Source organism: Camponotus floridanus, unplaced genomic scaffold (assembly GCF_003227725.1).
Source record: "Camponotus floridanus strain SB8 unplaced genomic scaffold, Cflo_v7.5 scaffold298, whole genome shotgun sequence".
NCBI lineage: Eukaryota > Metazoa > Arthropoda > Insecta > Hymenoptera > Formicidae > Camponotus > Camponotus floridanus.
In genome coordinates, this window is record NW_020229434.1 from 171,539 (window position 1) to 197,876 (window position 26,338).

General features: G+C 28.6%; 2 protein-coding genes and 1 long non-coding RNA gene across 3 annotated transcripts; 2 read left to right on the forward strand and 1 right to left on the reverse strand.

Moving 5' to 3' along the window:
- The first annotated feature begins 2,469 nt into the window (after positions 1-2,469).
- LOC105255165 lies at positions 2,470-4,924 on the forward strand. Its single transcript, XM_025409965.1, has 3 exons — positions 2,470-2,612; positions 3,940-4,189; positions 4,308-4,924. The coding sequence occupies exons 2-3, from the start codon at positions 3,940-3,942 to the stop codon at positions 4,532-4,534; spliced, it is 477 nt and encodes a 158-aa protein (XP_025265750.1). The 5' UTR covers positions 2,470-2,612; the 3' UTR covers positions 4,535-4,924.
- A 7,684-nt stretch (positions 4,925-12,608) lies between these two features.
- Positions 12,609-13,576, reverse strand: LOC109610290. Its single transcript, XR_002192734.1, has 3 exons — positions 13,513-13,576; positions 13,203-13,442; positions 12,609-12,781 (listed from the first exon to the last, which is right to left on the reverse strand). It is a non-coding gene; the product is annotated as an uncharacterized LOC109610290 (long non-coding RNA).
- Positions 13,577-23,501: 9,925 nt separating this feature from the next.
- LOC112638379 (LIRP-like) lies at positions 23,502-26,332 on the forward strand. The gene is made up of 3 exons (XM_025409964.1): positions 23,502-23,648; positions 25,137-25,347; positions 26,106-26,332. Exons 2-3 carry the CDS (start codon positions 25,137-25,139, stop codon positions 26,282-26,284), a joined length of 390 nt encoding a protein of 129 aa, XP_025265749.1. The 5' UTR covers positions 23,502-23,648; the 3' UTR covers positions 26,285-26,332.
- Positions 26,333-26,338: the final 6 nt, after the last annotated feature.

The following is a 26,338-nucleotide window of genomic DNA, read 5'->3' on the forward strand; positions in this document are numbered from 1 at the left end:
GGGCTGTTCGTTTAATGATGTAACTTTATTATTAATAGCAAAAGAAAATGTGCCTACAATTAATAACGAGAAGAGAACACAGAAAGTCACGTTCGGCATACTTTCGAAAATTTTACTGCGTAGTAATGCAATATTTTAAGTATAAATTCTTTTTACTTAGGGAATATCTGCTAACTTTGCTCTTCAGATAGAAGAGAATCGAATGTCAGGCATATTTATAATATCATGCTTTTATAACAATTACATGGTTAATCGATTTTATTCAGATAAGAGTGTGTATATGTTCCATATCAATTTAACTATGTTTTATACTTTTATTTATTTGGGTAAAAAGATAACACGTTATAAGCCAGAATTATAAAAGAATTTTGATATCGGAAGAAATGTATCTAAAGTAATATCTTTCTTCGACGTATGTGACATAATAAATGAATATGTCGGTATAATAAGCGGATTCATCATCAACAATAAAACGATGGAATAGGTTGAAAGATATTTAATATTGCTTATTCTACATTGTATAATCCAGCGTTCGTTGGAATAATATAATTTGCACATTTCATTTTTTATAAATTATTTTTTGCCTATGCATATTATCTATTCCTCATATATAAGAAAAGAATTTTCACTATTGAATAAAAATTATATAGCTTGATTTTGATTTTTTGTAATAAAATGATTGTAATAAAATTTTGTAATAAAATAATTAAATATATACGTTTTATAATAATAACAATATTATCTGAAGCAATAATAAAATCTATCTCTATTCACTTTTATTGATGCTATTTACTATTAAATATTTTTTCATCTATGAGAAAACACATAATTGTTCTTAAGATAAAAAATATACATGAAAACACACATAATTGTTCTTGCTATTACTTTCACATTAATAAGATCACACTAATTACATGATAGTTTAGACGACAAATGCGATTCACATTTTCATTTGCTTCTGATAAAGGAAGATAATATAACATTATATTTTAGTAGGAATATAATTACATATGAATGTACATATGCTTGCTAAATTATAGATATACGGAAGCGAGATAATATCTTGTCACAGTGTTAAATGATAAATCATAACACCGTGCAAGATATTGTTATGACTCGAGGAGAAATGGGCCGAAGAAAGAGCGTAACAATCACTTCCTGAGAGCGGAGCCTCGGGTCCAGCGAAACGGCAAACCGAAAACATCAAAGACGAGAAGCAACTTTATATTATTTATGGTCCCTATATCCAATTGATGATCTCTTTTTAGTAAAGGAATTTAATCCTTATTACTTGGGGCAGGATTTGTGTGTATTTTTGTACATAGATATGGATATCTAATCAGATAATATATTAAACATTTCCATATAGGACATGTATCAGAAAAGATGAAGTATATATGTATATATATATATATATATATATATATATATATATTCTATAATATATAATTACATATAATTACATATAATTACATATATTATAGAAATAATAATATAATTACATATATTATAAAAAAAATAATATAATTACTTATATTATAGAAATAATATATAATGACATATAATTAGAACATTTTCGTATATAATTATGGATATTTTCGTATATCCATAATTCAGGGAGCGTAACATCAGAATGTTCAGTCTTTCGAGAGACAGTAAACGAGAGAGAGGAAAAAAGATCAAAAGTGAATAGCTCCGGAATTGAGGAAGGGAAGGGAAAGTGATCAAGATACCCGAGTACTCTTTCCAATTTACAGAACTTTTTTTCACTATAAAATGCGTCTCTTCTTAAGATTGTCGGGAGGATCTATGTAATTCGGTACTCTGTTTATGATCATCGAAGGCGCCAGACGAGAAGCCAATGAACGGCACACACGTTATTATCGACACGTATAATAATTGTTGTTTAATGTCATTTTATTTAAGAGAATTTGAAGCAGCGATACAGCCTGATATCTTATTTTATACGCAAAATTATGCGAATTCAAAAAAATCAATAAATTCTTAATCGGTCTAAATTGACAAAAGTGTAATATTAAAGAGAAACAAATACATGAGAAAAAAATGCATTAACATAATATCTTAAATGTTTTTTTCCAAAAAACAATACACTTCCGGATCTTTTCATTTCACATTTCATTCACTCTTGCGAAAAAACTAATTTTAAACTTATTGTCAGCTGGTCTTCTCTTTTAGAAATACCTTACATAAATGGATTACTGCATTAATAGATTACGGAAATAAATTTAAAAATAATGACTCATACCGTGTACCACGTACGAACTAATTTTCGCGCGCCGATAAATTAGGCCGATATATTTTTATTTGTTTTGCTCTCACGGCGTATCGACGACGTGCGAACGCGCTTATCATCTTCGCAGTAAGATGCCACGAGTTGCGTTGCCCGCGTTCGCAAAACATAAACACAATTATTTCCCCCATCCGCGGGTTCATATTTTGAAAGATGTACGACCTTCTTCAGATCGACGAGAACGACTCACCGACGATCACGCAGTTTCTTCCAGACAAAGAATAATTATAGTTGAATTACCGTTCTGAATATTTAAGGAAGATTTCCGGATCAGAGTGCAAAATCTTTATAAACTCTCAAGGTATGTAAAAGAAATCTTAAAGTAGATATTAGAAATAACGTTCAGAAATTGCCTCATCAACTTTAAAGAAAGAATGTTAATTTAGTTTGGAATTTCATTTCAGTATATATATTTAGAGTTTTATGATAAATCGTGAATATAATTAAAGTTTGATCTGTCGGAGCAATAATGCTACGAATTGTAAATGTGCGTGTTTTCAGTCGTACTAATCGCGAGGAAAAGATAAATAATATTAGACATAATTCGACATCAATATGCGTCATTTCTTTCAGTTATAGCTTAGTTGAACGCTAATTTCAATCGCTAATTTCGATGCGCCGGAAATAGAAGTGGTCCTATATTAATTAGCGTTACGCGTGTTCAAAGGAGCAAGCCAATGTGTCTACTGCGGTAATGACTCGGACACGTCTAATGAAACGTTGTTTGCGAATCGATCGCGAATAAATTCCCTCATCAACCTTGAAACATCAAAATAAAAGTTCGATATTTCAAGCTTCGATATTTGTATAAAGTATATATATATATATATATATATATATATATATATATACATATATAAAATTATTCGTTCATTAATTTTAAAGACATTTTAATAGATATTTAATTTTTAAAGCTCAGTTATTGATCTTTCTCGATATCTTTACTAAAAACAAGACTTTCAAATTTAACGGAAATACATGCGTACATGTATGTGTGTATTTTCGTACAAACTATGAACAATACACGGTATCATTATTGGAAGGTCACATCCTTGCAAAGTCGCGAAATAAATATCGTTAATCCTAACTATATGAGAAATATATGAGAATATAATTTTGAATTGATAGATTCCTATTTATTTATATTTTTATATACAGGCCTGTGCATTGTATAAAATCTTTTTATTTCTTTAACATACAATCTGCATATAATTATCTGTTTGTCCGAAATAGTGTTTTTGCTGTTTTCACAATTGTAGTCAAAAACGCACTCCTTCGATAAAATATATTGAATACCAGCAAGATTATCGAAATAGATGTGAGTTGTCTAGTCCGCGCGTGTTCCAGTTAATTCATTTGATCGAAGGTTGCGTAATGATACCGCTGTTCACAATTTCAATCTACTTTTAATTAACGCATGCTCACTTATGTTTTATATTCTCTAATTATTTTTCTATTCTTATTTATCTTTCTATCTTCGAAAAAGCTTATTTTCTCTGATATAAATATAAAATATATAATAAATATTTCTCTGATGAATATAAATATATAATATATTCCATCTTTTAGTTTTTTAATCCAACCTCGTGTATGCGTTCGCGTAATTAAATGAGAACGAATATTTTCAGATGTCCACGAACCAATTGAACGTGCTTGTGAGCCTGATGATCATCCCTTTTTTTGTGCTTGAATTAACTAATGGGGTAGAAGTGCCCCAAATTCGAGCAGAAGTGCCCCAAAGATATTGTGGCGAGAAGCTATCTAATGCTCTATCAATAGTATGTGAAGGAAAATATAATTCCCCTAATCATAATAGAGAGTATCAAAATGATGAACCGATACATAATAATTTAACTATTGCACAGCATCATGTTAAAGGTAAGCAAAAGTTTTGAGATCTTAAGTATTTTCTGAACCGGGAAGAAACGAATACCGACTACAGCTAAGGGTATTCTTTCAGAAATGAAGAAGGCTTATTCTGAGGTTATTTTTTCAGGTTATTCTGAGTGCTACAGCCCTTTTCAGCGAGCCCTCCGAGCAAGGGCACAAAAAATGAACAAGACTTACAAAGGAAGATGTAATCAAAAAAAACGCCAGAAAAGAGACATCACCGACGAATGTTGCGCAAAAAAATGCAATACAAGCGTTCCGAACATGCACTTAGGCATGTTCTGCGCACATATTGCGCAGAACATGCCTAAGTGCATGTTCGGAAATCAGTAATCGTTCGAACTCCGCTTTACCCCTCGATGCCATGCAACCGAATAAACCCAGGCATAAGTGCATATATCCATATACTCATACACACATACATTACATATGTACAATACACGTTCGGAAAGTTTACTAGTTGCATCATGACTCATGCTGGGGACTAATTTCATAATAATATTATAATTATGTATTATATTTACGTAATTTTTTGCGAAGAAACTGATTCTCTTGACGTATGATCGTATGCGTGATTCTTTTGTTCGTGATCTCCTTCCGAAAGACGAAAGGGCAGCGAAGAGAAGGCAAAACTTAAGAAAATGAAAGAAATGTAATCTTAAAAAAATGAGATATAAAAACATCAGAATTCTTATGCTCTTTAAATTAATCGTTATAATATTGTTTAATATTAATTATAATAATATTTAAATAAGTATTATTATATTTCTCGAAATTTAAAAATGACTTTTTTGTGAGAATACTTTTATATACTGTAATAATGTGACAATATATTATGTAGATAAATTGTTATAAAATAATAATTAATAGATATTAATTATTATAAAATAATAATTAATATATATTAATTATTATAAAATAATAATTAATATAAATATTGATTAATATAAAATAATTTAAAAATCTATTTAATCCGATGTAAGTTTTTTTCGGTATTCAGCTCTCGATATTTATTTAAATATGTTACAAATTCGAATATGTTTTGAGTAATTCTTTCTTCTCTTACTCTGCCTTTTCTATCATCATAAAATAATTGAAATTTTTGAAATTTCGGACAATGTATTAGCATTATACGCGGAAAGCAACATTTTAATCAAAATTGTTTTTCTTGAATTGTCAATAATTTAATAAATTGATGGTATAATAACTTGAACCACACAAGTATTGTTACAAATTTCATTTTCTTTCTGTCAATATAATCCTTCCGTTATAAATGTGTGCAGTTATCAAGAGCTCTGGATTACGATTTCTAAATAAGCTATAATACACAATCGAGAATGTGTGAAAGGAAAGATTAACGATTTCTCGAAAACACATCGAATTAGTTCAGTAATATCTCAGTAATATTTCTTTCGTTATTGCCAGTAATATTAAACTACAATTCATCTCTCTACTTCATAAATATAATATAAATATAATTAAAATAAAAATAAATAAATATATATATATGATTATAAATATATATAAATATAAATATATATATATATATATATATATATATGTATATATATATATATATATATAAATAGAAATATATATATATGTATAAAGTCTGATCGGGAAATAAGTCATGTTATATAAAAAATTTTAAAAGATTTTTTTTTGTGGGATCGATGTACTAACTAATGACATTCATAATAAAATAATCGTCACTTCATGACTGAAAAATGACGTAAAAATAATGTTATATCAAGACGTCAATATAAAGTCATGTCCCAGGCAGCAACGTCACGTGATTTTCACGTTAATTTTTGGTCAGTCGTAACATCAGTTATCCTTTTATAAATACGTAATAATAACGTAAAAATGACGGGAATAAGTCACAGCCCACAGACGTCATAATGAGACGTGAAAATGACGTGTTATAATAACCTTTTTTACTCTATTCTGACGTAAGAAAGACGTCATTTTAATATTTTGGAGAAGATAAAAAATGTATAGTACATATTTATTTCACATGTATTTATTGCTGATATGTAACTTGGCATATACATCTGATGGATATGTTGTAACAAAACATATATTATATATATATATACCCAGGCAGCAACGTCACGTGATTTTCACGTTAATTTTTGGTCAGTCGTAACATCAGTTATCCTTTTATAAATACGTAATAATAACGTAAAAATGACGGGAATAAGTCACAGCCCACAGACGTCATAATGAGACGTGAAAATGACGTGTTATAATAACCTTTTTTACTCTATTCTGACGTAAGAAAGACGTCATTTTAATATTTTGGAGAAGATAAAAAATGTATAGTACATATTTATTTCACATGTATTTATTGCTGATATGTAACTTGGCATATACATCTGATGGATATGTTGTAACAAAACATATATTATATATATATATACCCAGGCAGCAACGTCACGTGATTTTCACGTTAATTTTTGGTCAGTCGTAACGTCAGTTATCCTTTTATAAATACGTAATAATAACGTAAAAATGACGGGAATAAGTCACAGCCCACAGACGTCATAATGAGACGTGAAAATGACGTGTTATAATAACCTTTTTTACTCTATTCTGACGTAAGAAAGACGTCATTTTAATATTTTGGAGAAGATAAAAAATGTATAGTACATATTTATTTCACATGTATTTATTGCTGATATGTAACTTGGCATATACATCTGATGGATATGTTGTAACAAAACATATATTATATATATATATATACCCAGGCAGCAACGTCACGTGATTTTCACGTTAATTTTTGGTCAGTCGTAACGTCAGTTATCCTTTTATAAATACGTAATAATAACGTAAAAATGACGGGAATAAGTCACAGCCCACAGACGTCATAATGAGACGTGAAAATGACGTGTTATAATAACCTTTTTTACTCTATTCTGACGTAAGAAAGACGTCATTTTAATATTTTGGAGAAGATAAAAAATGTATAGTACATATTTATTTCACATGTATTTATTGCTGATATGTAACTTGGCATATACATCTGATGGATATGTTGTAACAAAACATATATTATATATATATATACCCAGGCAGCAACGTCACGTGATTTTCACGTTAATTTTTGGTCAGTCGTAACATCAGTTATCCTTTTATAAATACGTAATAATAACGTAAAAATGACGGGAATAAGTCACAGCCCACAGACGTCATAATGAGACGTGAAAATGACGTGTTATAATAACCTTTTTTACTCTATTCTGACGTAAGAAAGACGTCATTTTAATATTTTGGAGAAGATAAAAAATGTATAGTACATATTTATTTCACATGTATTTATTGCTGATATGTAACTTGGCATATACATCTGATGGATATGTTGTAACAAAACATATATTATATATATATATACCCAGGCAGCAACGTCACGTGATTTTCACGTTAATTTTTGGTCAGTCGTAACGTCAGTTATCCTTTTATAAATACGTAATAATAACGTAAAAATGACGGGAATAAGTCACAGCCCACAGACGTCATAATGAGACGTGAAAATGACGTGTTATAATAACCTTTTTTACTCTATTCTGACGTAAGAAAGACGTCATTTTAATATTTTGGAGAAGATAAAAAATGTATAGTACATATTTATTTCACATGTATTTATTGCTGATATGTAACTTGGCATATACATCTGATGGATATGTTGTAACAAAACATATATTATATATATATAATATACAGGGTGGGGCATTTATCTTGAGACAAGATAATATCTCGATTGGAGTCGATTATTTTGAAAAAAGTTTTAGACAAAAGTTGTATGGTTTCAAGGGGGACATAAGATGGTGTTATTAGTTTGATCTTGAAGAGCCACCTGAAGGACACGCGAAGGTCAGCTCCAACTTTTTAAATGGGACACCCTATATGCTTTTACATATTCTTGTAGCTCATCTCAAGAGCTTTCCAAAACACTATAATTAAGTTAGTTTTCATTAAGTACTTTCCAAGTTATGAGGCTTGAAATCATTTTTTAATTTTACATAAACCGTAAAATATCTTGTAAAATATTCATTTTTCGATTATTTTACCTTAATACTTTTATGTACAAAATAATGAGAGGAATCAATTGGTGTAAAGAAAAGACATAGTTATTTTTAAGAAAAAATATGTAATTGTTAATTGCAAATTACATTTTTTTTTTCGAAACAACTATGAGTTTTCTTTACACCAATTGATTTTTCTCATTATTTTGTACATAAAAGTATTAAGGTAAAATAATCGAAAAATGAATATTTTACAAGATATTTTACGGTTTATGTAAAATTAAAAAATGATTTCAAGTCTCATAACTTGGAAAGTACTTAATGAAAACTAACTTAATTATAGTGTTTTGGAAAGCTCTTGAGATGAGCTACAAGAATATGCAAAAGCATATAGGGTGTCCCATTTAAAAAGTTGGAGCTGACCTTCGCGTGTCCTTCAGATGGCTCTTCAAGATCAAACTAATGACACCATTTTATGTCCCCCTTGAAACCATACAACTTTTGTCTAAAACTTTTTTCAAAATAATCGACTCCAATCGAGATATTATCTTGTCTCCAGATAAATGCCCCACCCTGTATATATATATATATATATATATATATATATATATATATATATAAACATATATACATTTATATCTTATTATAAAAAAAACAATTAAAATTATGAATTATAATGTTGTGTATATTATAACAAACATATACATTAATCTTTTTATAAAAAAATTATGTTGTATATATATTATAACAAACATATATACATTTATATCTTATTATAAAATAAACAATTAAAATTATGAATTATAATGTAAAGTTATTAAAAAATTAATTATACAAGAATGTTTTTAAGTAAAAAACATAATAATTATTAAGCTGATAATGAATGTATTAAAGGCATAGATAACAAAACTTTATCCATTGGTAAAAGTATACATTTCGCAATAATATCTTTGTAGGACCTCGTATGATTCTGTATTGATAAATTTTTTACTTCAAAAATATATAAATCTTTCGATTCAATAGGATATGAATAAAAAGACTTATAAGAAAGAAAATATTTACCAATTATTAAAATTTCATCTTCTGTTCCAACTATAATATTAAGGATTTGCAGTACCAAATTGTCATTTGTGAGGCAATAACAATCAGAAGAGGAATAACAGTTAATAGTTAAAGTAAAAGATTCTAAACGCAATTTTTTAAATTGTTTATAATGACAACCAGCTGTTGGTAAAGGTCCAAAAGTATGTTCTAGTTCATACATTATTAAACTTTTAGTTGTAAGATATTTATTAGCAGAGGAAATAGAAAGTTCTTTTAACCGACGGTATATTTGTTTAAGTGGTTTGTGAGGAGATTTAATAGTTTGTTTAAGCTGCCCTAAATAATTTTCAAATGCAAAAGCAGAGAATTCATCTAAAGGGCCAAATATTTGTGCATCATCACTCAAATGAGATAGCATATGAATATTATATACGTAAAATTGTAATCCGTATATTTTCTCGCAATGATTAACAAAGGTTTTTAATAGCTCACCAGCAAAATCACAAGTAAATTTAGAAATATGCTTTTTAGAAATTAATATTGTAATTGCAGAATGCAATAATAAAAAATGCTGGTAAATGGCTTTATCAACCACATTTTTGAGAACTAAAGGACCTGTATATAATAACAATGTTCTAAACTCAGTTGCTTTCCATCTTTGCAACTCTGACAGTGATCTAGGCTTTCTATTAATTTCTGCAGGAATACAATGCTTTAGTGATATTAATCGTTCTGATATTATATTTGTAGATCTACTACAAAGTTTTACTTGTAATGGTTGTCCATCGATCTAAGAATGTATAAGTTTCCTCACAACACCTAGACATACACAATGCATATAGTCAATTGGAAAAGATGTAACTAAACCTATTTCAAGTTTTAACAAAGGTGATTTACCAATATGATGTTCTTTATCCAACTGTAATTTAAAAGAATCGTCTGTCCGTTTTGAGGCCGAAATATTTTTCATAATAACTTTTCGTTGAACATAATTACCTGATTCAGTACATTTATCACATGAGGAATAGCCACAATGTGACTTAATCATTTTCAAATATGCTTTGGCCGGAGCATCGCATACAAAGCTGTGAATTTCCAAACGATATTTTTTATTACAATATTCAATACCTTCTTTTAATAGATAAACTAATTCATTTATAAAATCATCTAAAAATTTCTCTAACGGTATTGGTTTTGACGTGCCACAGAAAATTCCAATAGGAAATGGTTTATTTTGTGTGGTATTTTTAACTATTCCTAAAATTGGCCAAAACTGAATGTTTGAACTACGAAATAAAGGTAAACCATCAACATTAAATCCAATTTTAAGCACCTCAGCTGAGAACATAGTATTTTGTGCCAAAAAATTCTTTAATTCATTTGCTAAGCCAATGTGACAATATTCTCCATTTTCCAATTGTTTACTTTGCATATGTATAGGTGTTTGAAGCAATGTTCTAGAATGAAGAGGCAATTCTGCGAAATGAGGTGAAAGAATATGTAAAAGACTAGTGAGTGCAGAATGGGAAATTTTATAATTTGTTGCCCAGTCTTGTAGCTTTGTAGATAAATCATTTTGCAAAGGTGAATGATTATCTCGTGATAATAAAACTGGATTTGTAACTATACTATTACTATCGGAATCATATACATCTATATCGGAAATAATATTTTCAATAACATCTAAGTTACATGAAGTAACATTTTGTGTATATGTAAAGCTTTCTTCTTCAGAGAAATTATTACAATTAGAACATTCATTGTTAATATAATTAGAACGTTCATCATTATTAATATTATAATTGGAACATTCATCATTATTAATATTTGAAATATTACCATTATTAACACTAATATTATTAGCTTCAATTTGCACTACTTCTAAAATAGTACTTACAGCTTTTGAGACTCTCCTATATAACTGTCGCACGCCTACATTATGTTTTAATTTTGTTTTTTTATGTTTGATTTTTTTATTTGAAAACATTTTTGTATAAAAATAAATTAATATACTTATCTTTTACTTATCTGATATCTAAAAAAGCAAAGCTAAATATATTTTAATGAATATATTTCAAGGAATAGTATTAAATTTAACGCAAATATAAAAATTAAAATAAAACAATAAAATAAATGTTTCTGTAGACAAAAACTTAAAATATAAGTACCGAATAAAACAAATAAATTCTAAGAAACTTGAAACAAAAAACTCTATCTCAAAACGGATCACAACCTAATCTTTATAAAAACCAATTTATTATTTTTTATTATTATTATGTTCAGGAGCTTTATTTTTATTACGATTTTTTATACGCTGAGGTGCGTGTTTAAGCCATACCTTAATCACATCTTCAATATCTTTTTCTGTCTGAGATGATGTTGATTTTACCGATTCTATAAAAACAAAAGTTTAATACATGAAATGAGCAATACAGAGAGTATTTTTTGAGACCAAAATTCAAAGAAAATTTCATAATATACTGTCATAATTGATATTAGCTAAAGATCTATTACTGTGTCAATGTTTTTAATTGTTATTAATGTTATTAATAAACATGTAGTTGTTTTATTTAGTTATCTATATATTTAACAGCTCAGAAATGTAATATAAATGTAAATGATAAGCGACTAATGCAACTGCATATTCATAAAATTTTAATAACATTAGAACAACCTTATTGGATATGTTTTAGCTAACATTGCCCATAATAAAATTTATATGGATAGTGAACGTATAATAACAATTGTATAATAAACTTTTTTAAATTTGATAAAAAGAAATACTTACTAACTACAGCACTGCAGCAAGTTAAAGAAGAAAAGGGACTTTTGTTCATTCGTTTACCGTAAAAACTGTAATTAGAAGCTACCTCATCTCTTAAAAGATATTTTAAAATCCTGTTAGTTTTGGATGTAAAATCTCTTCCACCAATGTGGCTAAATATGAACACTGTAATATTAAAACTTGTATTAACAGAAATCACATAGTAACAGAAAAAGTTATTGATTTACATAATAACAAATATTTACCATGGAAGATAAATTATTTTGATTACTTTTTAAATAATTTTCAAAACTATCCAACTCCGCTTGAGTCGATACAGGTAAATTTACTGGCAAATCTTCTAAAGTTAATTGAGCTGAAATATTTGGAGCGATTTGTTTATCATTAAATAATGCTAATATTTTGTTATTTTGTTCCTTAATATGAATAAGGAAGGAAAATATTTTTTTGGTAACTGAAAAAAATATATAAGACAATAATATAATAATAATATAATTATTAAATTTCAAAGTTTTTAACAAATTTAAGTTTTACCTGTACCGTCATTGTGGATACTATCTTGAAAACTATTTTCAATTACAGTTGATATAGTTGGAGTACTATTCGAAAATGATCTAAATATATTTGTTGAATGAGATGGACTACTGTACGATGTTTGAGGATCACCATTAAAAGAATTCAGTGTATCAGATGCTGCACTTTGTTGGATACTTTTTGACGTTTCTAAAAAATATATGTAAAAAATGTTAATATTTGTTTTTAAATGATATAGAGTTCATTTATTGTTTATTTATCTACTGTGAGTAACTTGTAAAATATTACTGTTTCTGTCTTTACTTGAGCTCGATTTTTATCTTTTTCAATTAGTGCTAAAACTATAAATAAACAAAGGAATAGATCTGTATATTTCGTAATGTTGAAATCAAGAAAAGCAATTCTTAAATATACATATAATTATAAATCTTTCTCTATTTCTATAGTTAACCAAAATGTTAATATTATTATATTGATATATAATGACCATAACTAATTGATATATCCCTATAAGCACACAATATTCTTAGGATATTGTATAAATATTATTAACTGTTAATAATATTTATACAATATTTTAGGAATATTGTGTCTTATAGGGATCACTTACGTGATGATGAAGATGATGCTTCATCATTATTTGCCTTGTTATTTAATCTGACAATCTTTGGTGGTGGTGGAAGTTTATGCTTCTCAGATAAAACCTCGTCCTCATCATCACTGCTGCTGTATATTAATTTTTTCGGTTTATGGATTGTTCTCTTTAATGGCAAAACCTCCTCAACTTCACTTTGACAATCAGACGTTATCTGTGCTTGTTTGATTTGCCTTTGTGCTTTGCTATAATCATCTACAATACAATTATATATACATAAAGATAAATATTATATTTATAGAAAATTTTGTAATTTACACTTTACCAGTTTCAAAAAAACAGCGTTTAATTTTAAAAATTTTCCAAGAACCATCTTCCTCTGGGACTACGCCTTTTTTAATAGCCTTATTATATTGAGATTGAAATTTATAAGGCGGCCAAAACACCTCTTGTTTAAGTGGTGTTAACCACTGTTTGCTTACAAGTGCAAGGCCGCCACCACTATCATCTGTAAATTCAATTCCAATGAATGACATTTTCTAGACAGTAAAAATGTCATTAAACCTACAAATTTTAATATAAATCAATCAATATAAAAAATTTGATATTTAAAAAATATTTTTTTAATAATAATAAATGATATATTCTTAAAAATATTAATTACTTTGAATTTATTTTGGATTATTGAAATTATTGAAATTATTGAAGACATAAATTTGAGAACAAGTATATACGTTAAAAATTAAAATAAATGTAGCTATTTTGCATTTGCAGAGTTACATATTCCAAAACGTCCTCTTCGAGGAAAATTCTACTGAAAATCTATAATACACATAACGTGCACTAATTTTTTAAGTAAAATTTTCTTGGAAGAGGATATGTTTTGGAACGTAACCCAGATAATAAACAGAAATTATGTGAATTAAGTATCTTATAAAATAACACTATTACAAATATTTCTAATTATGAAATACTAAATGTACATCGCATTATAGATAATAGTAGTAAAATTTTCCTTGAAAAGGATGTTTTGGAACATAACCTAAATATAGCAAACAGAGAGGTTATGTGAATAAAGCATACTGTGACGTTCTGGTAACGTCAATCTGTTGGTTCCGTGAAGCAGGCTTTTCCAACAGTTTTCCGAGTTCGACAGAACGTCTTAGTTGTGGGTTCTTTTTCTTGCGGTTAAGGGGGTAAAACCCCAGGATAATTAACTGCTTTGAATTGGGTTTTCTTTATTGATGATGATTAAAGAAATATACTTTTGTTTAAAATTTAAACACTTTATTCTGACTTGAATTGCTCTAGCAGTTTACAGTATGAATAAGAATCTGAGTGGGTTTAAGTCCAGAGTGAATCTGAACTGACTGACTGACTGATCTAAAACTGAGCAAGAATGAGATTGAACAGAGCTCTTGTTCCGTTGTTGGAAGAGTTTTTATACTCTTTTAAAATTGAATAGTAGGGATAATTTATGATGGAGTTTTAAGAACAAATTCTTTAGCTATGAAACGGATTTTTGCGAACTTCTTGGGTGATCCTTAAGAGAAAGTTTTTCTAAGAATACATATTAGTTGGTTCTCTGAATGCATTGCTTGCAAGATCGTGTCTTACATAAATTACGATAAATGACCCTTTCCAAAGAATTACAATAACTATTTGATTATTTAAAATATTGGTCATTTATCATGATTTTTACATAAATAGATTCTCTCTAATCTTTGGACATGTTTTACAATATATTTATATAAAAGAAGCTTATATTTAAAAGGACTTCCTTATATCGGTCCTTGTCTTTCCTAAGTATTACACATAAGTCTATCTCGCTCGTATAGATGATTCATATACATATATATATATAGATATATATATATCTCTCTCTCTCAGATTGGTATTTTATTATAGGTGACGTATAAGCGTGTCTCTCTTAGTTTCATGTTAGTTTGTGCTTGTAGCTTATTGGATAGAGGATAGTGAAAAAAGGAAAAAATTTCTCCTAGATCTAAGGATCTATGGATCGCCGGACGTGACAATACTTTATATACAAACACACTATTACAAATATTTCTAATTATTAAATATTTCAACATTTGTGCTCAAGTACGAGAGAAAAATATGTCAATATAAAGATAATAAACTTGTATTAGATACTTACCAACAAACAAACTGTAAATTGTATTACGCAAAGCACAGAATAAAAACGTTCTCGAAAAACAATAGCCGGTTGCCGGTTGCCGCCAATGAGTAGCATCAAGCGGGGGAAATATGCACGAAGTACTTGATATAAAGAAAAGGCGCGTACATGAGCGCTGCCTAATATTCATGCATTAAATTATTGTGTGCGTATTGTCACATATCTATTTTTTTAACGCCTAGAAAACATCTTAAAATGATAAGATGTTTTTCAGATATCTTTATTTGTAATGTCTTTCAAATATTTTATAGAAATTTCTATTGAAGTAGCAAACTGACGTCATTAAATGTCTACTTGACGTCATCTTACCGTTTAATAACGTCATTCGACGTCAAAATGACAGATTTGCTACGTAGGAAAAATTTATACGCGCAATTATTAATGACATTTAATAAAAATTATAATAATTAATATATTTTAATATTTAGTAGATTTTTATATTTTTCATTGACGAATTATAAAAGAATAAAGTTAATTTACATAAAAAAAAATTATTTAAATAAAAATGACTTGTTTTAAACGTATTATAAACGTCTTAAAATTTACGTTATTATTACGTTAGAATATTTACGTATCTTAAACGTCAGTTATTGAGTATATGACGTCGAGGACCGCTAATCACTACTTATCGACGTGAAAATCACGTGACGTTGCTGCCTGGGCGTAACAATAATCAGTCATTTTGACGACATATGACCAAAAATGACTAGTTTGAAACGTCAAAATGACGTGTTCTTGTTACCTGGGCAGTAATTTCTCGCATAAAAAAAATTGGTACACGAAATAAAACTCATCCTATATGCAGTCTCCTGCACTATCACACTATCTAGTAACATTAATAACAGATCTCTAAAGTTATTTAGAGACGATTTTTCTTAATTGAAAATGTCGAAGGTTTGTAACTGAACCTAAAATTAAAATTTTATTAAAGTGAACTGCACCTGGATTTAATTAAAGAATGTAGCTTTGTTAATATATTTTAAATTTACGAAGTTTATTAAGCAAAAAGTATATTAAGTAGAGAAGATCGTCATATTTTAATGAAATGACGGGGCTGGTGGCGGATTCTTTACTTATTTACTTGGATATTTAACATATCCTCAAAAATTACTTTTTTAAAAAGTAAAAAAAAGTTAATCATGTGTCAGTAATAAATTGTAAAAAATTTTATATTATTGTAAAAAACTGTTTTATGCACAAGACATAGTATTATTTAAACTACAAAAATATTACATTAAACAAAGTTTATGTGCAAAAGTAGTTATTTCTTAATTGTCTACAAAAATTAGTGATATCCTAAAAAAATTACCTTTCCAAAAAAAGGTAAAAAAAGGCAGTCGAGTCATCTCAGTAGTAAAACATTATTGTATAAAACTATTTTATAAAAAATTATTTTAATAAAAAATTGCTGTATTAAAAAAAAATTGTGTAAAATAGTTGTCATAATTATCTACAAAAATTAATGATATACTTAAATAATAAAATGAAATGATATACTTAAATAATAAAATAAATGATATACATAATGATATATTTAAATAGAAAATTACGGCGAGAATAAAAGAGTGCGATTTTATTTTACATTTAAGACAGTGTGTATGTGTGTGTGTGGGTGCGTGCGTGCGTGCGTGCGTGCGTGCGTGCGTGCGTGCGTGCGTGCGTGCGTGCGTGCGTGCGTGCGTGCGTGCGTGCGTGGTGCGTGCGTGCGTGCGTGCGTGCGTGCGTGCGTGCGTGCGTGCGTGCGTGCGTGCGTGCGTGCGTGCGTGCGTGCGTGCGTGCGTGCGTGCGTGCGTGTGTGTGTGTGTGTGTGTGTTAGATGTGATTGACTGCTGATAAGTAATTAGATGAAGAAAAATTATGTTTATATTTTCGTTGAAAGTTATTACATCTTTGTCGTAAAAGTCAGAATCCTGATTTCATCAACGATGAACAGTTGATTCATGTAGCTCGTAATTTAAAAAATTTTAATTATTAAAAAACTCGACGCAGCTGAATAATATACAAATAAATTTGGCAGCGTGGAGTTTTTTAATAATGAAAATCTTTTAAATTACGAGCTACATGAATCAACTGTTCATCGTTGAAGAAATCGGGATTCTTTTACGACAAAGATGTAATAACTTTTGAAAATATAAACATAATTTTTCTTCATCTAATTATTTATCAGCAGTCAATCACATCTAACATACACACACACACACACACACTCACTCACTCACACACACACACACACACACACACACACAAACACACACACACACACACACACAGTTAATAAACGTAAAATAAAATCGCACTCTTTTATTCTCGATGTAATTTTCTATTTAAATATATCATTAATTTTTGTAGATAATTATGACAACTATTTTACACAATTTTTTTTAATACAGCAATTTTTTATTAAAATAATTTTTTATAAAATAGTTTTATACAATAATGTTTTACTACTGAGATGACTCGACTTCCTTTTTTTACCTCTTTTTGAAAAGGTAATTTTTTTAGGATTGTTTTAATGAAAAAAAGCTTCAATTTCGCTAAAGCAGCTAACATTTAGTTTTTATATTCTTGGATTTTTATACGTTTGTGCCATCATAATCTTTGTGCTGGAGTTGGCAATCGGTGGTTCTGTTCCCGTACGTCAAAACAGGAATGTGATGGGAAGAAAGAAAAGAGAAATACGAAATATGAAAGAAAAATGAGAAAGAAAAATACGAAATAGGAAAGAAAAATGAATCTGAAACGAATAGTGAACTTTCGATATTAGCATCAAAATCCGACTTACATTTTAAAAAACATAATTTGCATAAACGATAAATATTCTCAGTGAAGAAACAATGCATCTCTAAATAATGCACATCAACAAGAAACGAAAATCAAAGATAATATGTATCAAAGCAATAACTATACTCTTAAATTTAATCCTGAATTTCTCGTAGTTCAAAAAAATTAGAAGAATATTTATATCGAATTCACAGGATAATTGGAATTGTTAAATTAAAAAAGAAGAGAGAGAACCAGTTGTTTTGCTATTTTTTATATTTTGCTTTTCGATTTGATATTGATATTTCTATTGAATTATATACACATATAAATATATATATATATACACATATATATATATATATATATATATATATATATATGTATGTATAATTCAATAGAAATATCAATATCAAATACTCGTCCATACATATGTATGTATATCCTCGTTCCCACTCTCTCCTGAATCTGTTGGTAAGAGATTACTGTAAAATAGATAAAAAACCCCGTTTTACAAATATCTTGCAGATATACCTATATTTGCAAAATATTTGTAAAACGGGTCTTTTATATATACAGGGTCTACCAAAAGTGTGGAAACCCCTAAATATCTCGGAAAATATACGTTTTACAGAAAAGTGTTTCCAACAAAAGTTGTAGGGTTTAAGAAGATCTATATACTGATTCTATCAGTTTGACCTTGGATGGCGTCGTCAAGGTCAGGTCAAGGTCACATTGACTTTTTTAAATGACACCCCCTACATTTGATTGCATATTCTTATAGCTTAATTCAAGAGCTTTCCAAAACACTATAATAATGTTCATTTTTATTAAGTACTTTGCGAGTTATGAGGGTTGAAATAATTTCTTAATTTTACATAAACCATAAAATATCTAGTAAACCATTCATTTTTCGATTATCTTACCTTCATACTTTTATGTACAAAATAATGAAAGGAATCAATTGGTGTAAAGAAAACATACAGTTGTTTTTAAGAAAAAATATGGAATTGTTAATTGCAAATTACATATTTTTTCTTAGAAACAACTATGTGTTTTCTTTACACCAATTGATTCCTCTCATTAATTTGTACATAAAAGTATGAAGGTAAGATAATCGAAAAATGAATGGTTTACTAGATATTTTATGGTTTATGTAAAATTAAGAAATTATTTCAACCCTCATAACTCGCAAAGTACTTAATAAAAATGAACATTATTATAGTGTTTTGGAAAGCTCTTGAATTAAGCTATAAGAATATGCAATCAAATGTAGGGGGTGTCATTTAAAAAAGTCAATGTGACCTTGACCTGACCTTGACGACGCCATCCAAGGTCAAACTGATAGAATCAGTATATAGATCTTCTTAAACCCTACAACTTTTGTTGGAAACACTTTTCTGTAAAACGTATATTTTCCGAGATATTTAGGGGTTTCCACACTTTTGGTAGACCCTGTATATACAGGGTGGAGCATTTATCTTGAGACAAGATAATATCTCGATTGGAGTCGATTATTTTGAAAAAAGTTTTAGACAAAAGTTGTAGAATTTTTCCCGGGCAATCCGACGGTGACCTTAGATTTGACCTTGGATAGTCATTTGAAGGTTACATAAAGATTACCTTCAATTTCTTAAATGGAACCCCTTATTTTTCATTGCATATTTTTGTAGCTTATCTCGAGAGCTTTCCAAAACACTATAATTAAGTACCTTTTTATTAAGTACTTTTTGAGTTATAAGGCTTGAAATAATTTCTTAATTTTACATAAACCATAAAATATCTAGTAAACCATTTGCAATTAACAATTCCATATTTTTTCTTAAAAACAACTGTATGTTTTCTTTACACCAATTGATTCCTCTCATTATTTTGTACATAAAAGTATGAAGGTAAGATAATCGAAAAATGAATGGTTTATTAGATATTTTATGGTTTATGTAAAATTAAGAAATTATTTCAAGCCTTATAACTCAAAAAGTACTTAATAAAAAGGTACTTAATTATAGTGTTTTGGAAAGCTCTCGAGATAAGCTACAAGAATATGTAATGAAAAATAGGGAGTTCCATTTAAGAAATTGAAGGTAATCTTTATGTGACCTTCAAATGACTATCCAAGGTCAAATCTAAGGTCACCGTCGGATTGCCCGGGAAAAATCCTACAACTTTTGTCTAAAACTTTTTTCAAAATAATCGACTCCAATCGAGATATTATCTTGTCTCAAGATAAATGCCCCACCCTGTATATATATATATATATATATATATATATATATATATATATATAAAAGACCCGTTTTACAAATATATATATATATATATCGAGATCTTTGTATGTCAAATTTGATCCATTGATATCAAATAACAGCATGTTGCCACAAGATAATGCCCCGTCAATAAATGAAGAGCAAAATGGCAAGAGCGAATCGCCACTTCCCGATGTTAGTACATCAAAACGTAATCGACTTCGTTCCGATATTCAAAAAGCAGCCTATCTATAGCTGCTATAGCAGGACGTAGTGCACCAACATCGAGTAATTGCCATTCACACTTACCATTTTGCTCATTATTTTTGGCGGGACATTACCTTGAGGCAACATGCTGATATTCGATATCAATGAGTCAAATTTAACATACAAAGATTCCGAGATATATATATGTCGGAAAAAAATATTAATCATAAATATTTTACTGTCTTCAAAAAAAATTGTATTGTCTAAATGTATTAAATATTTTAAAAGAAAACTGGGAGAGAGAGAGTGAGAATAATAGTCACTTATTAATATCTTAGTTTATTATTTTATTATCATAGTAAAAGTCACAATTATATTTAACATGTAAAGTACTTATTACTTTTTCAAAATATTCATGTGTAAACTTTTATAAATAATTTTATATTTTAATTTTAAATATTAGAAAACGTTTATTTATAAATAAAATGTTATTGAATTAAATAATTTATAAAATTACATATAAATACATTATTATATTATTTTAATATTACATTGTTGATATAAAATGAGCAATGGCGCGCGCGAATCGTGCGCTTGTGTGTTCTAGTTGGGTAAATAATATAAAAGTACTTTCGTGCAATAGGCTTAACAATCGTTTCTTACTCAATGGAACAGCAGTGTTAGCAAACTCTTTTTCCGTAAACAAGATTTTATTTTGAAGAGTTTAATATTATGTAATAAATTTCTGAAAAGAATTTCGAACGTGTCTCTTTGTGTTCTTTTTTGATTCTTAATTGTGGGCATATTTTCTTTTGCTATTGATAAAAAAGTTAAATCGTCAGACGAACAGCTTTCTTATACAAATTTAATCGCATCGATAAGTCAACTTTCCAAAAATATATTTGAGATAAGAAACTGAATTTATTATGATTATATATTGAATTTATTAAAACTGGATTTATTTCTATTTATTGTAATAACGATGCTACCCACATAATAGACCTTTATTATCGTATATTATTATAACATATTATCATATAAATATAATAATCTTGTCGAAAAAAATATTCTTTTTTTTTATTTGTAAGTACCTAATAAAATTATCTCAAAACATTATCTCTCTATTATTGTTATTTTATGTTAATTCTAAAGGTATTTATTTTAATGAGATGTCTACCAACGGAATCTCACTTAACTTTACTGTTAGGCGGAGATTATTGAATTTCTTGTACAATCATGTATCAATATGACACCTATAGCATTAATAAATGAAACAAATCTTCGATTTGATACGCTCTGGACATTTACCCTATCAAGATACTCCTATCTAATGTTCGAGAATTACAGTTTCACCTATTTTCTTCGGGTGCATCGTTTCGTGCTAGTGACATCTTCTTAATTCATTTTGCGAAATCTGTTACAGGTAAATAATAATAAACCAATTTAATAAATATATAATTTTATGAAAAACATGTATAATAATATCGAATGCATCAAAACTAATAGTACAATCAAAAAGGATGTAATTCTATATAATAAAATAAGTCGGAAATGCATAATAAATATAGTAAATATAGTGAAATTTTATTATATACAAATTTCTTTTTTAGAAAAACAAATTTGATGTTAAAATAGGTGTGCACTTCATTTTCTTTGGTCTTAACGGCCTAAATTATATGTTACTTTTACTTATAGTTATATTTCTCTTGTATCAGTTCTGACAGCTTACTTTTGTCGATAATAAAAATTTATCGCGCAATTTGATAGCAAAACAACGCGAATCCATATGCAATCGAAACAATTTAGAGATTTGGGATTTTTCAATTATTTATTTTCACACATGTACAACTGCGAGAATAGGTAAAAATTTCCTTTGTATGCATTCGCGCTTTGATAGGAAAAGTCGACCACCATTGGCCGGTATGCACTCGATCGGACATTAGTGCGTATAAGTGTGTTTAGTATCTTTCCGAGTGTTATATTCACGTGTTTATGCATTATTATTTATGGTGTCCGCCGGCAGTACTTTACAGATATTAAGAGAAAAGAGAATAATAAGAAAATATTAATAGAAAAGACAAGAATAGAAATGCATCAGTTTTTCGAGAGACAGTAAACGAGAGAGAGGAAAAAAGATCAAAAGAGAATAGCTCCGGGGTTGAGGAAGAAAAGGGAAAACGTTAAAGATAACCGAGTAGTCTTTTCAATTTATAGAACTTTTCGCTATAAAATGCATCTCTTCTTAAGATTGTCGAGAGGATCTATGTAGTTCGGTACTCTGTTTATGATCATCGAAGGCGCCAAACGAGAAGCCAATGAACACACGTTATTATCGACACGTATAATTATTGTTTAATCTCAATTTATTTAAGAGAATTTGAAGCAGCGATACAGCCTTATATTTTATTTAATGCGCAAAATTATGCGAATTCAAAGAAATCAATAAATTCCTAAATGATCTAAATTGAAAAAATTTTAATATTAAAGAGAAACAAATGCGAAAAAATAAGTGAGAGAAAAATGCATTAACATAATATATTAAATTTGTGTTCCAAAAAACAATTCATTTCCCGATCTCTTTTTTTCACATTTCATTCACACTTGCGAAAAAACTAATTTGAAACTTCTTATTAGATAGTCTTCTCTTTTTGCAATACCTTACGTAAATGGATTACTGCATTAATAGATTACGAAAATAAATTTAAGAATAATGAGTTATATCGCGTACGAACTAATTTTCGCCGATAAATTAAACCGATACATTTTTAATTGTTTTGCTCTCACGGTGTATCGACGACGTGCGATCGCGCTTATTATTTTCACAGTTAGATGCCACGAGTTGCCCGCGTTCGCAAAACATAAACACAGTTATTTCCCCCATCCGGGGGTTCATATTTTGAAAGATGTGCGACCTTCTTCAGATCGACGAGAACGACTCACCGACGATCACGCAGTTTCTTCCAGACAAAGAATAATTATAGTTGAATTACCGTTCTGAATATTTAAGGAAGATTTCCGGATCAGAGTGCAAAATCTTTATAAACTCTCAAGGTATGTAAAAGAAATCTTAAAGTAGATATTAGAAATAACGTTCAGAAATTGCCTCATCAACTTTAAAGACAGAATGTTAATTTAATTTGGAATTTCATTTCAGTATATATATTTAGAATTTTATGATAAATCGTGAATATAATTAAAGTTGATCTATCGGAGCAATAATGCTACGAATTGTAAATGTGCGTGTTTTTAGTCGTACTAATCGCGAGGAAAAGATAAATAATATTAGACATAATTCGACATCAATATGCGTCATTTCTTTCAGTTATAGCTTAGTTGAACGCTAATTTCTATCGCTAATTTCGATGCGCCGGAAATAGAAGTGGTTTGTCCTATATTAATTAGCGTTACGCGTGTTCAAAGGAGCAAGCCAATGTGTCTACTGCGGTAATGACTCGGACACGTCTAATGAAACGTTGTTTGCGAATCGATCGCGAATAAATTCCCTCATCAACCTTGAAACATCAAAATAAAAGTGTATTTATGTAAATTGTAGCCTAAAACGATGTAGTTAAAATTAAAAAGTATTCCGATATACAAATTGATATTATATCGAAAGTACATTTAGATTCGATCTTTATTGATATAATGAAAATATTGAGGCACTGAGATAATTATCGCTATTTAGTTGTAAGCTATTGAAAATGAAATTTTGCTTTTTATAAAACAAGCTCCGATATTTGTATAAAGTATATATATATATATAAAATTATTCGTTCATTAATTCTAAAGACATTTTAATAGATATTTAATTTTTAAAGCTCAGTTATTAATCTTTCTCAATATCTTTACTAAAAACAAGACTTTATACTTTCAAATCTAACAGAAATACATGCGTACATGTATGGGTATATTTTCGTACAAACTATGAACAATACACGGTATCATTATTGGAAGGTCACATCCTTAAAAATTCACGAAACAAATATCGTTAATCCTAACTGAAATATATGAGAATATAATTTTGAATTATTAGATTCGTATTTATTTATATTTTTATATACAGGCCTGTGCATTGTATAAAACCTTATTTCTTTAACATACAGTCTGAATATAATTATCTGTTTGTCCGAGATAGTGTTTTTGCTGTTTTCACAAATGTAGTCAAAAACGCACTCCTTCGATAAAATATATTGAATACTTTCAAGATTATCGAAATAGATGTGAGTTGTCTAGTCCGCGCGTGTTCCAGTTAACTTCATTTTTTTAATTCATTTGGTCGAAGGTTGCGTAATGATACCGCTGTTCACAATTTCAATCTACTTTTAATTAACGCATGCTCACTTATATTTTATATTCTCTAATTATTTTCTATTCTTATTTATCTTTCTATCTTCGAATAAGCTTATTTTCTCTGATATAAATATAAAATATATAATAAATATTTCTCTGATAAATATAAATATATAATATATTCTTTTAGTTTTTTAATCCAACCTCGTGTATGCGTTCGCGTAATTAAATGAGAACGAATATTTTCAGATGTCCACGAACCAATTGAATGTGCTTGTGAACTTGATGATCGCCATCGCGTTTTTTGTGTCGGAATCAAGAGACGCACAAACGAACGGCTACCCCAACCAAGAGCCCGCGATCTTGCCCCAGAAATATTGTGGCGAAATGCTCTTAAATATTCTACGTATAGTCTGTAATGGCACATACAATTCCATGTATGATAACAGTACGGATCAAGGTAAGCATAAAAGCTAATCAATACAAAAGATATTTTTTTTTGCTTATATAAACGAATCCAAACGCCAAATAGGATAGATCGGTAATAGGATATCGGTAATGAATTAGTGAGCAAAATTTTTTATTTCTGCAACAATGTTAAATAATATTTCTTTCCTAAATGTATGCAATGTTTTTTTTATCAGATTTTAATATTTGTAATTATAGTTGAAGATGATAGTTTAATCAGCAAGATTTATTTATGAATTTTTTAACGTATCTCTTACTGCTAGAATTTAATCACATATGCGTATGTGTTTTATACAATAAAATAGAAGAAATTTTAATTAATTGTTATATATTGTTTGAATTGCCATTTATAAATATTTTATAAAATATTTTATACAAATTATTTAAATACTGTTATTAATATGTATTTTTTAAATACCGTTATTAATATGTATTTTTTAAATACTGTTATATACTGATAAATCTATTCTGTAATCTATTAAAATCATATAAATGCGATAGTTTTTCTTTTAAAACGCATGCAATATTTATAATAAGGCATTTTTTGGACAGCGATTATTTATCGATGTCATTACGTAGCCTTCGATTACGAGTTTAAAAAATGAAGCTATCTGGAACAATAATAAATTGCCCGTAAAAATTATTCAATTAAACCGGATATTATGCATATAAATAGAAAAAGTGTTTGAACGATACGATCTTTTTATATTACTTCTACACACTGCTACAAAAGTTTGCATTTATTTTCAGAAAAGACGATGGCCAATTATCAGTTTGATTCCGACTCTTCCCCGTCCCCAGTAACAGCACAGGAGACGTCGAATGGAACGTTCGATGATAGGAATAATCGACGAAAACCGGAAGACATCTATGAGGAATGCTGTCGCAATTCGTGCACGTTAAGCGACCTGTCCATGTATTGCGCTTAACTGTAGTCCTTAAGCACTTGTCCGGAAATCAGTAATTCTTCGGACTCCGCTTTA

Bases quoted from the DNA above. Each gene is read 5' to 3' on its own strand.
- LOC112638379 (XM_025409964.1), top strand. From the start codon at position 25,137: ATGTCCACGAACCAATTGAATGTGCTTGTGAACTTGATGATCGCCATC. The intron at 25,348-26,105 runs GTAAGCATAAAA...ATTTATTTTCAG, and splicing joins TGATAACAGTACGGATCAAG to AAAAGACGATGGCCAATTAT.
- LOC105255165 (XM_025409965.1), top strand. From the start codon at position 3,940: ATGTCCACGAACCAATTGAACGTGCTTGTGAGCCTGATGATCATCCCT. The intron at 4,190-4,307 runs GTAAGCAAAAGT...TTATTTTTTCAG, and splicing joins TGCACAGCATCATGTTAAAG to GTTATTCTGAGTGCTACAGC.